The sequence below is a fragment of the Nicotiana tabacum genome, chromosome 12 (genome assembly GCF_000715075.1).
Source record: "Nicotiana tabacum cultivar K326 chromosome 12, ASM71507v2, whole genome shotgun sequence".
NCBI lineage: Eukaryota > Viridiplantae > Streptophyta > Magnoliopsida > Solanales > Solanaceae > Nicotiana > Nicotiana tabacum.
In genome coordinates this window covers 38,299,179-38,314,642 of record NC_134091.1, presented here as the reverse complement: position 1 = coordinate 38,314,642, position 15,464 = coordinate 38,299,179, and the positions used below count along the sequence as shown (strand labels likewise).

General features: G+C 38.5%; 1 protein-coding gene across 3 annotated transcripts; it reads right to left on the bottom strand.

Annotated features, from left to right (window-relative positions):
• Positions 1-406: 406 nt before the first annotated feature.
• On the bottom strand, positions 407-15,176 carry LOC107784654 (acetyl-CoA carboxylase 1). Of its 3 annotated transcripts, none has more exons than XM_075226363.1 (32): positions 14,944-15,176; positions 13,817-14,201; positions 13,267-13,473; positions 13,026-13,187; positions 12,747-12,839; positions 12,540-12,635; positions 12,202-12,375; positions 11,828-11,921; positions 11,551-11,738; positions 11,408-11,458; positions 11,289-11,328; positions 10,113-10,237; positions 9,918-10,034; positions 9,705-9,779; positions 9,560-9,616; positions 9,244-9,348; positions 8,967-9,053; positions 8,691-8,882; positions 8,426-8,614; positions 8,193-8,303; positions 8,026-8,103; positions 7,741-7,917; positions 6,937-7,014; positions 6,678-6,800; positions 5,804-6,073; positions 5,365-5,705; positions 4,731-4,968; positions 4,277-4,629; positions 3,973-4,186; positions 3,232-3,408; positions 1,000-3,147; positions 407-883 (listed from the first exon to the last, which is right to left on the bottom strand). In XM_075226363.1, exons 2-32 carry the CDS (start codon positions 14,189-14,191, stop codon positions 827-829), a joined length of 6,792 nt encoding a protein of 2,263 aa, XP_075082464.1. In that variant the 5' UTR covers positions 14,192-14,201; positions 14,944-15,176; the 3' UTR covers positions 407-826. The 3 variants fall into 3 exon arrangements, with proteins under 3 accessions (XP_075082464.1, XP_075082466.1, XP_075082465.1); XM_075226365.1 differs by having other exon boundaries at positions 14,922-15,059; XM_075226364.1 differs by lacking the exon at positions 14,944-15,176 and adding an exon at positions 14,791-14,923.
• Positions 15,177-15,464: the final 288 nt, after the last annotated feature.

The window sequence follows — 15,464 nt, the reverse complement described above, 5'->3', positions numbered from 1 at the left end:
TTAAGAATGCAATGAGAGGGTTTTAATATGAAGATCAATATAATTCAGGGTGAATAGTTTAAATAGAAAACTGACAAAAACATGATAGTTTAGGGAGATTTTAAGGTATTAACTCACAAATAAACGAGGAGAATCAACAAAAACTCACTACTAGGTCTTATTTATATTCTATAGGTGCAACTTTTTTATTTATAACCCATGAAATTGTGTGTTGACTTTTTGAACATTTTGTCAATAATTAGCTCTTTTTGGTTGCTGACTTTAACTTCAGGGGAGTTTATTTGTCTCGTTCAAAAGGTGAATGAAGTATTGTTTACCAAACCAAAACATTAGAGCTAAATGAAACTTAATACATTAATTCTCTCGTCCCAATTTATGTAATACTACTAATTAACAGGACAAAGAATTGCTCACGAGGTCAATTGCTAACTACATTCAAGAATGAATTACAGGAGCCTCATATTTTATTTGGGCATTCTGCTAACTGATTCTTATACAAAGGGAGCAATAAAGATATACATTATATGATAATCAGGCCTGCAGGAATTTCAATAAGGAACCTGCTAAGCCGTACATCTTTTAGCTCAAACAATTGAATGCTGTAATCTACATCACTCTTGAGGATTCTAATATCTACATTCTACTACACAAAGTTGAACCAATGACCTGCAAAGCATCTCCAGCGCTTCGTTGAAAGCATATTTATTCATTAGAGAACCGTCACTTCGCAGTACAGGTCGAGTGCTGGCTGCCTTAGCAGATTTCAGGTTCAGCACATATGGTCCAAAGAGCAGGAACAAGTGGCGTCGAGCTACACACTGGTTGATTAATTAAGCACCTTTCTCAGATCATTGATCAACTGCTCTCTGTTTGCTGGCTCAACCTGCATTTGAGACCAATACGTCAGTTTCTTTAAAAACCTTGAAAAAAATAATAACAAAATGGTAGGATGACAGCTTATTGAAGTCTCAGCGACAAAGTAGGAATCTGATAGCTAACCTTTTGTAGGAGAGCAGCAAGACCCTGTGGTAGAGCACGTAAATCCAATGTTGAATCACCAATCTTGGATAGTTGAAGTAACACCTTTTGTACTCGCAACTGTTGTAGGCTTTCCTCGTAGTTATTAGGGTCGTTCTTCCATGAGAAGAAAGCGTCGTCATCTGCCCAAGCATCTTCTCTGCCTTCTTTTGAATCCAGAAACCACCTTTTCACCATGTCCATTGCAGATTTGTGAGAAAGCTGGTCACCGGCAGCATCCCTCACAGTTTTGATCAGTGTCTCCTCCTCAACCCTTCTGAACAATCGCCTGTAGAAGAACGAACGAGAAGTTTCCCAATTTACCACTTCCCTGACTACCCCCTTTGCAGCCATTCTAAATGAAGTATCGTGCAGTTCCGCAAACTTGGTTGCTATTTGAGTGTATACTGGCAAAAGCTGCTTCTCACGTGTTTTTATTTGCTGCTGTATGGTTTCAATATTAGCATATACCCTAGCAGTCTTGGCTTCCTGAAGCTTTGACTTGAGATCGATAAGCTGTTGATCAAGCCTACCCATGCACTCAAGCAATTCTTTTGCCCGGAATTTGATCTCAATCATACCTTCAGGCTCAAGGACATTTCCTCTAGCTGTTCGTTCAGCATACATTTCAATATGGTCTGAATTGATCTTACTATCCACAACCACCCATGCCCCACCACGGAGCTCACCCATCATAGGAATGTAGACGAAAACAGGCTGTTTGTATGTTCTAAGGTTCTCAACAATGGTTGATCCAGCCTGGAGGATACCTTCAAAAAGGTCCCTTTGTCCACCTGAAAATCCCCTCCAGTTGGCAAGAATGAAAAGAGGTAGCTCCTCCCTATTGAAATCCATCAGTGCTTGAGCTGTCTTCGTTGCGGAGTCAGGAAACCATACTTGCCCTGCTTGAGGGACAACCCTTTCATGAGAATCAAGCTGTCCAGGGTCGGCAGGGATTACTTGCATCATAGTTTGGGTCTCAACAGCAACTATTCCTACAGGGATTCCTCCAAGTTTTGCCCGTCCTGTTACAACGGTTCTTGCCCAGCCTTCCAGTGTCTCAACGAAGCTATCCCTGTCGAAAACGCCACCTAACCACTTTCCACTTGGATCTGTAAAGCCAGAGATAGCTGCTCTTGGATCGCATGTCGTCTCAGGGAAATACTCAATAGGTCTCTCTGGAGGATCCAAGGGAGTCAAAATAGGAAGTGGACCACCAGAGTATGGGGGAACAAAGCTCAACCACTTCAAGATCGCAGACACCCCCTCAAGGTCATCTGAGACAGTCAGATGAACAACACCATTAGTTGCCATGATTTTAGGTCCACCAAGTTGCATGTGCGAGCTGTAGACTTCTCGACCCAAAAGTTTGTTAAGTGCAGAATAACCAGTCAGAATTATAGGCTGATCGAGCCTCTGTATACACCGCATGCCAAGACGAGCAAGATAAGCACCTATGCCCACAGTTCTGCCAGTTACGTATGTCAAGGTAAATGTTTCATGGTATGCCCGCGAATATGCACTGGCAATGGCTCCACTACCACTTAAGTTCTCAACTCCGAGGCCATCCTCTTTTCCTATTATAGTATCTATAACCCATCGGATCTCTCCATCTGACAACTTCAGTTCATGAGCAATGACAGAAGATTTCATTCGTTCATGATCTTCAGGAGTCAAGTAAACATACTGAAAACCCCGCTCAGGGCTCAACTCATCTGACCACCCAACTTTAAAGCAAGATTTGACCTCCTCTGCAGCACCAATACGAGCCCCTGAATTTGCTGCCAAATAAATAAGTGGCAACTTCTGGGTGCAAGCAACATCAGTCACAGCTTGGAAAAACGCATCCTCTCTCGGACCAAAAGATCCATTTCTGAAAGTCACGTCATTTGCTACAATAATTATTTTCCTTCCTGTTGGGAACTCAGGAGTAGACATTTCTATAACCCATGCCACCATACCGACGTCATTGTGGCCAGGCTGACGCTCCACAGGGACAAGAGGAGTACCCCAACTAGCTTTTTGGTCAGGAAAAGCTAACTCTGTGGCTTTCAAGAGGATCTTACCCTTAGGCCACTCTATTAGTGGAGCCTCAGTGGCCCAAGACTTCTCCAACACGGCTTCAAAGGCCTGCACAAGGGATGTTTACAAAAGGTTGATACTAATCCAGATGATAATACCCAATATAAATGACTACTTTAGTTTGATGTTTACCAGTGGGAAATCGTAGCAGTAAGTGGTGTTACTCTTCCGGGCCAAAAGCCGTTTCTGGTCAAGCACCCCCAATGATGGATAAGGTGCAGTAACAGGTACACCATGTAAAGGACCATCCCCGGAGGTTGAATGATAGACCGCTCTTTGTTCAGACACATTCTCAACTTCCCGATAGATCTGAGAGTTGAATTACCAATACTATGATGTCAATCTTAAATCAAAGTGTTTCGCGGACACACAATACATGGAGAGAGAATAAAAGTCATGACACTTTCATCATATAAAAATTATAGGTTAAGACCATGGTTTAACCCAATAGAACGGAACAAGATATGTGAGTCCCTTGGCACTAATACAGAATGTACACAGTTTCCATCATAGTCATAGGAACTTTAATCCCTATACCAAAAGAATATACAACAATTAAACCTCAGTTTTAAACAAGTTAGGGGGCGGCTATATGAATGCTCACTGACTGTTTTTTCATTTAAATTCATACAAGGCCAAAATGAGATTAAAATATAGAGTACTAGAAGTTCTTTATATTTTCTACTGGCATAAAAATCCCTGATAGAGCTAAAATACTCCTGGAAAGCATATGGAAAGATCAGCCAATAAAAGAAAGTAATCGTTTCCAATCCAAGCCCAAACTATGGACTGATGTTTTTTCAAGTTGTGCATAAACACCACAAGCAGATAGTTATCAGATAAATTCCAAATTAGTTACTAAATGACACTTACATGCACAATGCAGGTGTGCCCTGTCACATTTGCAACCACAACCCTCCAAGCACCATTGGCTTCTCCTGCAGATGATATCCAGAGTTTCACTTCCCACTCACATACACCTAACCTATGCATCCTAACACCAACAGATGCATTAATTTCACAAGCCAACTCTTTCAAGATTTTATGAACAGCACCTTCTTCGTGCTCAATGTTTAGGTCTGCCCTCCTGTAGTGGATTTATGGGGGAAAAAACAATGAGCTTAGCATGCCAATATTTTTACCTAAATAGCAAGCAGAACTCCTTAAAATATCTTACTTATGATAGGGAAATAGATCATCTATCTGTTGCTCACGCAAAATGTACAAGTACATATGAGCATGGTCAGATTTTAATGTTGTACTATGGAGATTAAGTTCAAGCTCCTCCAGGGCAGATGTTAAGGACCTCAAGATGCTCCTTGAAGTAAAAGACAAAGCCAAAGGAGATGGAGCGGTTCCCCGATCCAATCCTTGATATGCTAGTAGACCTTCATCTGATGTGGGTTGTCTTACAAGTGTTCTGAGAAACATCCTCTGGATTGGAGGTGGCTTGTCTACAACAGAATAAAGATGCCATTGACGGTCCCGGGATGGAGTGTACTTTATGTTATCATAGCCCTTAAGCTTGTCCTGTATTGTTGGGAGATTATGAACGTAAATTAGGTCTTAGAACCAAAAGGATAATAATAAAAGGGTACAAGAAGCATGAAAAAGAGTTGCAGAATATAGACCAATTCAAGGTAAATGGATAGCGGAGGCTCCAGATGACGCAACAGAGGCTCCTCCTCATAATACAGCTTCACAAGTGACCAGTGAAAGGAGTGCCTCATTGGACCTCGCCCTTCATCTCTCTGTATGATGCAGCTGATAACCCCAACACCTGCACTTTTAAGGCTGGTGCTCACATCTTTCTCTCTTAATATTTTAGCTAACTTGTTGATCCTTTCTTGAGCCTGATCTTCATCGCCACTGCAGTAGTGTATACCAATGATAAGCAAGAGAATAAATACATGTTACTCCTGTTTCCAGCAGATCAGTAGATCAGATGCACAAGCAAGAGATTTAGCATGCCACATATGAAGATGTATGAAATTACTGTGAGAAACTTGGTTCTCTCTTATATCATCCAGGTTAAGGCCAATACTTATTTTTTCTATTTACTAATGCAGCTAATCCAAGATTAAGGAGAAGTGCTGCATTCATTTAGTTTGATCATCTGCTAAGTAAGGATGCTGAAATTATTGCAACCCTATCTCAAGTTTAACAGCAGATTTAAACAGATGTTTCTGTAGTCTACGATTTACCTACATCTACATAACATCCAAAGTAGCAGTTTAGAGTGGATTCAAAGGACACTTGTGATACCTATCCTGAAGCAAACTCATTTGATTGTTGATGCCCACCAATGCAATATGCAGCATGTTGCCATGATTGGTTGGTTGAACGGATCCATTTGACATCTCTTTGTGCAAGTTGTGTGCTGTTTCCCTCAATGCAGCAGTTAATACTGATGGCAAGAGTTGGAGAGATTTGATTATTACCATGGCTCCCCATTTTCTTTCGCTGCGTTTTTCAACTAATGGTTTATCCATCTTATTGTCTTCAGGCCCATTCTTTCTCTCCACATGTTCTTCTAAGAACTCCCATGTAACTATTAGTCCAAATCTGTGCCACTGCATCCTCACACTCTCCTTAACAAGGTAGGGCTGGAATAGTTATCAAAAGTTAGAATTAAAATCATATCTATCTGACAAAAATAGGCAAAGCAAGACAAGTAAAACCTTAAAAAGCAGAAACACAGTACCTGATATAGTCTTCGAACATAAGTCTCCACAACCCTCCTCTGAAGGGTGTGATCACTGTGATCAAAAAGACCTACAAGTGCATCTTCGACAGCTAACGGAGCACTTACTAGAACTTCCATTCTTTCGTTGATGGCACTTTTCCGCTTAGGTGTATCCATATTGTCACCTTCTTCAGTGAACATCTCTAACTCAGAAAGACTTCTCGCAATGCTTGAACGTAGTTCACTCAGTTTAGTTTGCTCTAGAAGTTGACTTGCCTTCAGTGCCAACTGCAGAGAATAATTTAGGCGTAGGAATCACTCTTAAGGAGTTCTAGGTACTTGATAATACAGTAAATATTAAGAATCAGACAATGTTCTTAAATAGTCACTAAAAAAATGACCATAAGAAGTCGTATTAGTCGTGCCTGAAAGTGGAAACAGAGGGAGGACCTTTCCCTTTTAATCTTTTCGTTTTCCACTTTCCTTTATCAAGGGTCAGTAAATAAATGCAATTGAGGATGGTGGTCGGGCTAGATAGTCAAGCAGGCATAAGAACCATCTTTGATTGATACCAACATTATGAAGTGATCAAGAAAATGTGTACCAAGTCTACAAGGTCCACACGACAAGAGAAATCAAGGAGTAGATCAGCAAAGAAAATGTTACTAATGCTGATCTTGAAGAACTTCCAGGCAGTGAGCTTGATAAATGACTATTGCCAGGTTAAGAATACAAATGACAGAAACGTGGCCTCAAAGAAGAGGAAAGAAGAGATTTATTGATAACTTGATAAATACAGGACAGATATATTTATAGGTGCCAAATACAATGCACATGCTATTTGTCTAATGTGTGAATATATCTAACTCAAGAAATTAGCTAAAGGACCAACCTCAGAATAATTCGTATGGTTGAGTGCTGAAAAACGGATAAGTTTATCCCTGTATGCTGCTGGATTTGGATATACCAACTGCTCCATCAGACTAAGTATAAGCTTATTTTTACGCCTAACACCCTGGAAAATAACACATTATTAATACATGATACCTTCCAGCATAAATCAGACCGGAAAAAGGAACTCCTGTCATATTAATAGTTTGCTTTTGCACTAATAAACAAAACAAAAACAAATATGAATAGTCTGCAAATACCTGGTGAGAAAGCACAATGTCAACAACCTTCAGGAGATCTTTCTTGTATTGAAGTCGGAGGCGTTCAATTACATCAGCCTGAAAAAGGAAGGGAAGAGAACTGAACTCAATTTCAATGAAGAATCAAACAACATCAGATTTATGAGGTCATCTGAATCCCTCCCTATTTTGTGATTGTATATTTTATCTGATTTCTTTGAGTAATAACAGTGGCAAGTTTGAATCGTTAACTGAGAGAGAATGCAGAGATGATCTGAACATCATTCATTAGGCAAAAAAGTCAGTTAACAAACAGGCCACATTTCAGGAAGGTGGTTACTAGAGAAAACTGGAAATGCAAACATAAGTTGCCTTTTTTTATCTTCTAAATGTGCTCAAGGGCTTCTACTGGGATAATTTACCAAAAAGAGGACAGCTACAAATCAAACAAACTTGTTAGCGGTTATCGCTTATCACCTCAGATATTAAATGCCCTCATATCTGGAAAAACTCTGTAACTATAGGTCTATGGCATAGAATACTCTACTTAGACTTGATAACAACAAAATTCAATTAAAGAAATGGAAAAAACCTTCAAGGAATTTTAAGTGATAAGAGGTTAGGGCATTGTGTCTGTTGTAAAACTTCTTTAATATTTCTAGTATTTAATTAACTTGCTACATTATGAATCATCGTTGTTTCCTCTTATGATATCATAAATTAGGACATACATTTTTAAGAACTTTGTTTAGCCTACATCCATCCAAGTCAGAAGCTTGTCAAACTTAAACACATGGGGATGATTATAACAAATAGGCAACCGACCTGGATGTTGTCACTGAACAATTCTTCAACAGATAGATACTCTTCAAAAAGGGAGTGGACAATTCCACGGGCATGACTCTCTCTTCCACCCTCGTAGGACTTGACAACACTCAATAAAGGTTCAACTAATCTTTCTTGAGCTCCCCTTTCTTTATCAGAGCACGACCTTAAGTGTGCCTGTACCAAGACAGAGATAAAACACAAATAAATGAATAATAGTATCAAGATAAATAAAGAAGAACAAGGTATTATGTCAAAGAAAGAGGAAAATGATAAAAGACTCACTTCAAGAACGCCTCTCAGAATTCTGGCTGGAAATTCAACATTTTGCAAGCCCTCATACTCCTTATATTTTGCTTCCAACTGAAAGGAGAGTACATGGCAAAATTATGAGCTAGAAAAAACTACAATTTTTCCCCAATGGAAGAAACATCAAGGGTATAGTCCTTTACCTCATTCCTCAGGTCCTTAGGAAGTCGTGTTGCCAGCACTGCTAAGCACTCTTGCCACTGCAGGAAGGGAAGCTCAGGACTATCCAGGCAACTTAGCAGGTTTTGAATCACCTGGACAGAAAAAGAGTTTCGTTTCATCACTTGGAGAAAAATGATTTCTTTATGTCTACTTAGCTGAAAGCATGTTAGTTGTTTTCTGCACCAACATCATGTAATTATATGAGATTACTTACTTCATCGACATTATGCTCATATCCAGCAAGAATCATCCTTGCTGCATTCTGACTTGCAGCACACCTCTGATGAACTTTTCCGGATATAGCAGTTGGAGGTCCCAGAAGCGGAAAACTTCCAAGAAAAGGCTCTGCTTTTCTAACAGCTGAAGGGTCATCTAAATCAAGAGATGCTATGAGCTCACCAGCCTACAAATAAAAGTTACATTTGTTTTAAGAATCTGTAAAGGACATAAAAACTATGGTCATATGACAATATGGTTACCTGCATTGCTTGACCATCAGACATCTTAAAATGGATAACTCCTGAAGCAGGTGAAAGAAGGGGCATGCACATCTTCATAACCTCAACCTCTGCATAAGGTGTATCAGCATCAACATGACTGCCATCAGATATCAAATATCTCAAAAGTTTGCACGGTGTCTCTGCCACTAGCTTGGATGGATCATGATCATTCTGAAAGCAAGGAACATTATGTGATAAGAAGGTGTAAGTTCTTAAAAAGCAAAGACATACTGGGAACTGAAAATCTATTGGCACCTGCAGCAAGCAAGTCCTTCCATCAATGAGAAGACGAGTTCCAGCTGCTTCCTCCTCAGCATATATAACATGACTATTTCCGTTCAGCTGCAGTGATCAAGTGAACTTAGAATGTAAATAATACTATTTCAAATGTGAAAGGAAACCAATGTAGTTGTTTTGTCAATATTGTTTCTACAAGGTAATATACAACATAGAATAATAAGGCTATTACAAACAATGGTGTAATTTGTTAGAAAATGGCATTGTAACAAGTTGCAGAGTGATTTATAATTGCCTGCATCAGTAGTCCTCCATCACGTAGAGTATGTATTTCTGCTTCAATCTCTGAGTCGTTCATCCTCAACCTATAGCTTCCTGGCCCTCCCTTCACCATATTAATCTAGGAGACACAACCACCAAAACCAGTTAGTTGCAGAACATCCAGCTTGGCCAGAATGAAAAAGGAAGATACGCAATTAATTTCTTAATCTTGCTTCTTGAGATAGGAGGATAATTCCAAATTTTCCAACATCTATATTTATCTACCAACACCAACCAAGGCCCAGAGGAAACAGCTGTGTACCATGAAGTGAGTAAAACACATTACTTACAGTGTACTTGCTCCCTTCAATATTAAGTGAGACTTGAGAGTTCACAAGAGATATATGCTGCACACAGAAGGATGACTGGTTATTTTGAAGTTGAAATAGACAAAACGGGTAGTTCAGAGAGAGACAAGCATTCTGCGTCTGATACCTTGGGCGGGATTTGTCCTTTTTCAAGATAACCAACATATTCAGAAACCAATGCTGCACCACTTGCAGATGCTTTCTGAGTCGGGCAAATTAACAGGAAAAGGAAGATATTAACCACTAAATTTGCAACATAGTATTTTTTATCATTTAGGTTTGCAATAAAATTGTCCAAGATTAAAATTTTAAGGACCTACAACAAAAATTGTATACTTACATAAAGAGCTCCTCCAACCACAGAAAGATACCAAGGAGGTCTTTCTGCTCTAACCCTCATAGCGATTCTACTATCCAACCAGCCTGTGTGTATTTTGTTCTCTCTATAATCGGAAGCCTGCAGTAATGTCCAACTTTATAAAAGAGAAATAAAACTGAGGACTCAGGCTTAGAGTTGTGTATCTGAGACACCTACATGTAATAGATCAATTGTGTAATCAACATTTGTGCGAATTTCTCCGCGTATCTGAATTTCCTTCAGTCCGAGGACCATGTTTGCAATGGCTAGGGCTCTGGATTCTCCAAATGCAAAAATATGTCCTGCGGGAAGATTTAAAAGCCCATAAGTTTCAAAAGGTCAAGGCTTGACACCTAGAAGATGCATGGAAAAGATCTTCATGAGAGATTATAACAGTTTCCAGCCATGGGTGTGATAAGATGGTATATTATCATGAAACGCCAGAACAGGAGTTCACTTGGGAAAATAGGAAACAAAAGAACGGACAAGATTAAATCTCCTGTTCAAAAAAAGAAAAGATTAATCTATCACCATAACCTTCTGTCAGGATCTCCTAAACGAATATTGACATATACACGCAAAAAAAACATGAATAGCAGCAATTTATTTCAAAATTCTGTAGGTGGCCACAAAGTGAATATTAAGGATTCAGATTTATCAAAAAGTCTTACATCTTTAATTTGCACTTTTGTAGCCACCTATAAAGATACCAGTTTAACTGATGTTATACATCAGTACTCTACTGTAACAACTTGTTCGACATGAGCAATTTAATTTTCTTACTTTTTTATAATTAGTACAACAAACTACAAATGATACTGATTTGTGCACACTCTGCTGATACAAATTCTTCACAATGTATTTGTTAACTAATTTAGGTTAAAGTTGCTTAAACTTACTTGCTTTAAATGTTATATGACGATGTGGAGAAAACTGCATCACAAAGCAACAAGTGCAAAAGGAACTTTTCCATTCAATTTTAACAGAACTCTTAACATAATTACGACCAATCCTTCCATATCACATAACAGAATATTCACTTAAAAGAGTTGTATAATATAAGCAAATTTCTTCTTTTAGATAGAAGGAAGCAAAAGGCTTTCTTTTAAAAGCTTGAGTCATTAAGCATAACCATCCAGGAGCCAAAGTGGGAAAAGAGGATATGCCTAATTGACGCTGCATGTTGTAGGTCTTAGTAAGTATTTTGATTTGAAAAAACTGAATAAAGAAAACAAATTATGTTTCTTGTTGAACTACAAACTCAAGACTGCCAAAAAGAAAAGAGGAAACAAACTTATTAACCCCCACCCCCTAGAAAAGAGAAAACAACTGCATAATTGAAATTCAACGTACCAAACTGAGAATCTGAAAACTCATGAATGCCTCCACCAGACTGCAAGCAAATATCTTGAAGCTCAGCAATAATCCAAGGATTCCAATGTTCTGTTTCCATTTACTTTACAAGCACATACCTTTACAGAGAAGTAGGCCCACACATTCGGCTTGCTTTTAAAACTCAGCTCCTACAGGATGTCATTAGATTAACATGGATTCATCCTAAAATCATGAGATTATGCAACGAAAGTGAATTTTATTAGTAGTTATTAATCCCGACCTGTACTTTACCACTGGTAGGCTTAAAACCATCATCAGGATCCTCACTTGTAACACGAACAGCCACACAATGACCTTTTGGCCTTGTTGATTCAGCCTTGTCGAAATCAAACGGTGTGGCAACAATTGATGTTTTTCTCCAAGCGTCATATCCTCCACCATGTTCCATCCCGTAGAATCGTCTTATTTCTAATATAATCACAAATGAGCACTTAATAATGGAGGCGTAGGAACCAAAACATATTAAGCGAAGGAAAGTGATAAGGAAGAGAGTAAACCTGGAATTTGCCACAATGGGATCCCCATTCCGACAGCAACTTGGGCTGCTGGCAGATTCATTTCTGCAATCCATTCAGTTACGGGGTGTTCCACCTAATAGATGTGGAAAATATAAGAATATTTCTTGACAAATTTCAAGAACAAAATGAAAATGAATTCTATTTAAATAAAAAATAAAATAAAAAAGCTTTTACAGTGGCAATCAACATCAAATTACTTCATGTATTTTTAACCGTTGATGCATTGGCCTTTAAATACAATGAAACAATAACTATCTATAATGACAAAACAAAACTATTTTGGATCGCCTATACTTGGTGAATAACAAAATTTGGCATGGGTCTGCATGATGCAGACTGCAAATGTAACCAACCTGTAACCGTGGGTTGAGTTCTAAGAAATAGTACTCCCCCGTATCCATACTATAAAGGTACTCAACAGTGGCAGCTCCAACATAATTGACAGATTTGGCCAGTCTTCTAGCAGCCTGCTCAAGTTTTTTCACCGTCTCTGGAGAAGCAATTGTTATTGGCCCCTCTTCAATAATCTAAATTTCAAGATATTGAGCATGTTAGTGACAACAATCAATATACGTTTACCCTTGGCTGCTTCATGCAGATTCCTCTGTCTCACATTTGCAAATTAAGATGAGTAACTTTTTCTTGATCATGAATTGCTAAACAAATAGCCAAAAGTTAAATATAAACTAACCTTTTGGTGACGCCTTTGAACACTGCAATCACGGCTGTGCAAGGCTGCAACATTGCCATATTGATCACAAAGCAACTGGACTTCTAGATGTCGACTCTAGTTAACAAAAGAAAATTGATAATAAATAGAGGACTTCCATTATTCAGAAAGGTTCTCTCTGAGGCTAAGTCAGTGCATTAACGTTGGACAAGATGGAAGTGGTCTAACCTGGGAAGCAACTTTCATTATAAATATGGGGGAGCCAGGTACTTCACCCTGAACTTGCTTGAACAGTGCTCTAACTTCTTCATCATTGTGAACCTGGAGCGAGCAAGAAATAGCTAAATACCCGATAATTAGGTACAGTGAATACCTTCTAACATTTTCATTCAGGAAGGAAATGCTGATGAAAGAATATATCAGATTAAATATTGGTCAGATAAGCCAATGTAACATCAAATAATAAGCAGCTAGACTACTTGCAATAATGTCTGTTAAGGGACAGACCTTTCTTATGCCTTTACCACCACCTCCCCACGATGCTTTAATCATCGCCGGGTAACCTACATCTTGACAACTAGCAATTGCTTCTTCCGTTGTATAAACACATGCTTTGGAATATATTTCATCTGGTATAGAGACCAAGCAGCTCTCTGGAGGAATTTTGACCTGGAGATTAACTATTGTCCATTAAAAACATACTGACACTATGAAACAAGTGGAGCAAAATCCCAACATAAAGACTTACGTGGGAGCCACTCCATGGGAGAGTTGGTACTTGTGCAGCTTGAGCAATCAATGATGAGCCTACTTTGTCCCCAAGTGCTGCCATTGATGTAGCAGGTGGGCCAAGGAATACGATCCCCTTTGCACACAATGCATCAGGTAGTTCAGGGTTTTCAGATGCATGACCCCAACCAGGCCAAACTGCATCAACATGAGTTATCTCCGCCATCTAAACAAAAGAAAGTAAACACTGTATCAGCAGTTTTCAAACTCGTTACGTCATGGGAGGCATCCAAAATTTGTTCAGCTCCAAATGTGTTAAAAAAAATCATACTCTCTTCACTATTTGCATCGTTTTGGCATAAAGTCCCTGTTCCCCTTACATGCAGGTTTTTAAGACTGCGGACAGATACACTAACATGCACAGAAAAACATGTCATTTGGCTTCTGATGAAAGGTCAGCTTAAAGGTTACTTTTAATGCAACTTTTACATATTAGATGGATAATTCAGCTTGTATATCAGGCTTTGAGGTGCTAAATTCTTAAGAAAAAAGGAAAGATATTTACAAACCTCAACAATGAGCTGCACATTGGCATAATTGTTGTTATTTGTCCCACCAGGAACTTCTACAAACTGATCAGCTATTCTAATGTGCTCCGCATTTATTCGCATGTCCTCAGGTGTAGCCATTGCCACCAACAATATTGCCTTCTCTGTGCCAAATGTCTCATAAGCCCACGTCCTAATACTACGTATAAATTTGACCGCAGCCATTCCATTGTTTGCAATTAAGATACTATGAATATGCTGCTTCCCGCCAAGGGCATTACAGAACTCAGCAACTTCCGATCTAGCAATTGGAGACCTCAGTGGAAGCGCACCATTAATATATCCATCGCCATTTTTTATGCCTATCACTGCTGGCCTCCTTTGAGATTCTGACATATTGCACTATCTGAAACCAAAAGAAACTGTATTTGATTACTTGTAATCATCAAACACAACTCAATTAACCAAAAAACAGCTGAGAGACAAAGCACTAACTAATAGAGTACTTCTTGATCTCCTATGGCATAATCCAATTTCGGAATTGACAAAAGCTATTAATTCAATTTCAAACACAACCAAATGGTGATCATAACAAAAATTCCAAGAAAGCAACTTTACGTAGGATCAAAAGATAAACTTATTTATCTCATAGTTCCAATGTATGTTAGCCAAAATTAAAAGAAAATAAAAGATGAAAATACTTCCAAAAGTAGAACCAAAAGAAAATAAAAGTAAAGCAAACCCCCCACCCCCACCCCAAGATAGCAAGCATATACAGTTGAATAGATACAAATTACAACTTTAAAATTCAGCAGATTTCACTGAGATGCATTATCACAGTTGGCATTAAAGAAAACCAAAAGAAAAGAAAAAACTCAAGAATTGAGAACAGAATGAGCCAATTGCCTATCCAATAAAGTCCAGTTACACATTAGAAATTAACCAAAACAACTAATATTCACCAAAAAAACAAATAAAATGAAGAAAAATAGCACCTTTCACAGTTTGCAGTAAATTCAGACTCTGTTTCAGTATGATGGAGCCTAAAACTAGAACCCCACATCAAGAAAAGAAGTAATATACACCCAAAAGGTAGAAATATACTAAATTGGCATTTAAATTTTACCAGAGTTTGAGAAAAATTTCACCTTTTCGGGTAAATGGCAAAAAGCTGCAATCTTTAGAGAAAAGAAATGGAAGTGAGGGAATTCTTGAATTAGATAGGGGGGGTTGTATGAAGCATAAATGGTACCAAGAATTGTAGGTGAAAATTAGCAAATGAGCATAGTGTGTGATAGTCCAAAATCCAAATCTGAATACTGTTTTTTTCTTTTGTAATAAATAGTAAGGAGAGGGGGGAGGGAAGTGAAGATGGTTTGAGAATGTGGAATTAGTTTATAGGTTGATTAATTTGGTTAGGATTGGTTGGGTGCGTGGTTGTTAAATATTAAGGGGGTACAGCACGTGGTCCTGCTTGTGCCCACTCCCCATATTTTCCCTTTTTTTGGTGGTAGTTTCCATCTACACTTTTCAATCTGAACCAAGGATTCTACCTACGTTACATAATCAATAGAATCATTCAGTGAGAGGCCATCTTTTTAATGCAAAATGCAGGTCTTGATTGGATATGAAGTTAAAGAAAGAAATAAAATAATTTAAATATGTTATA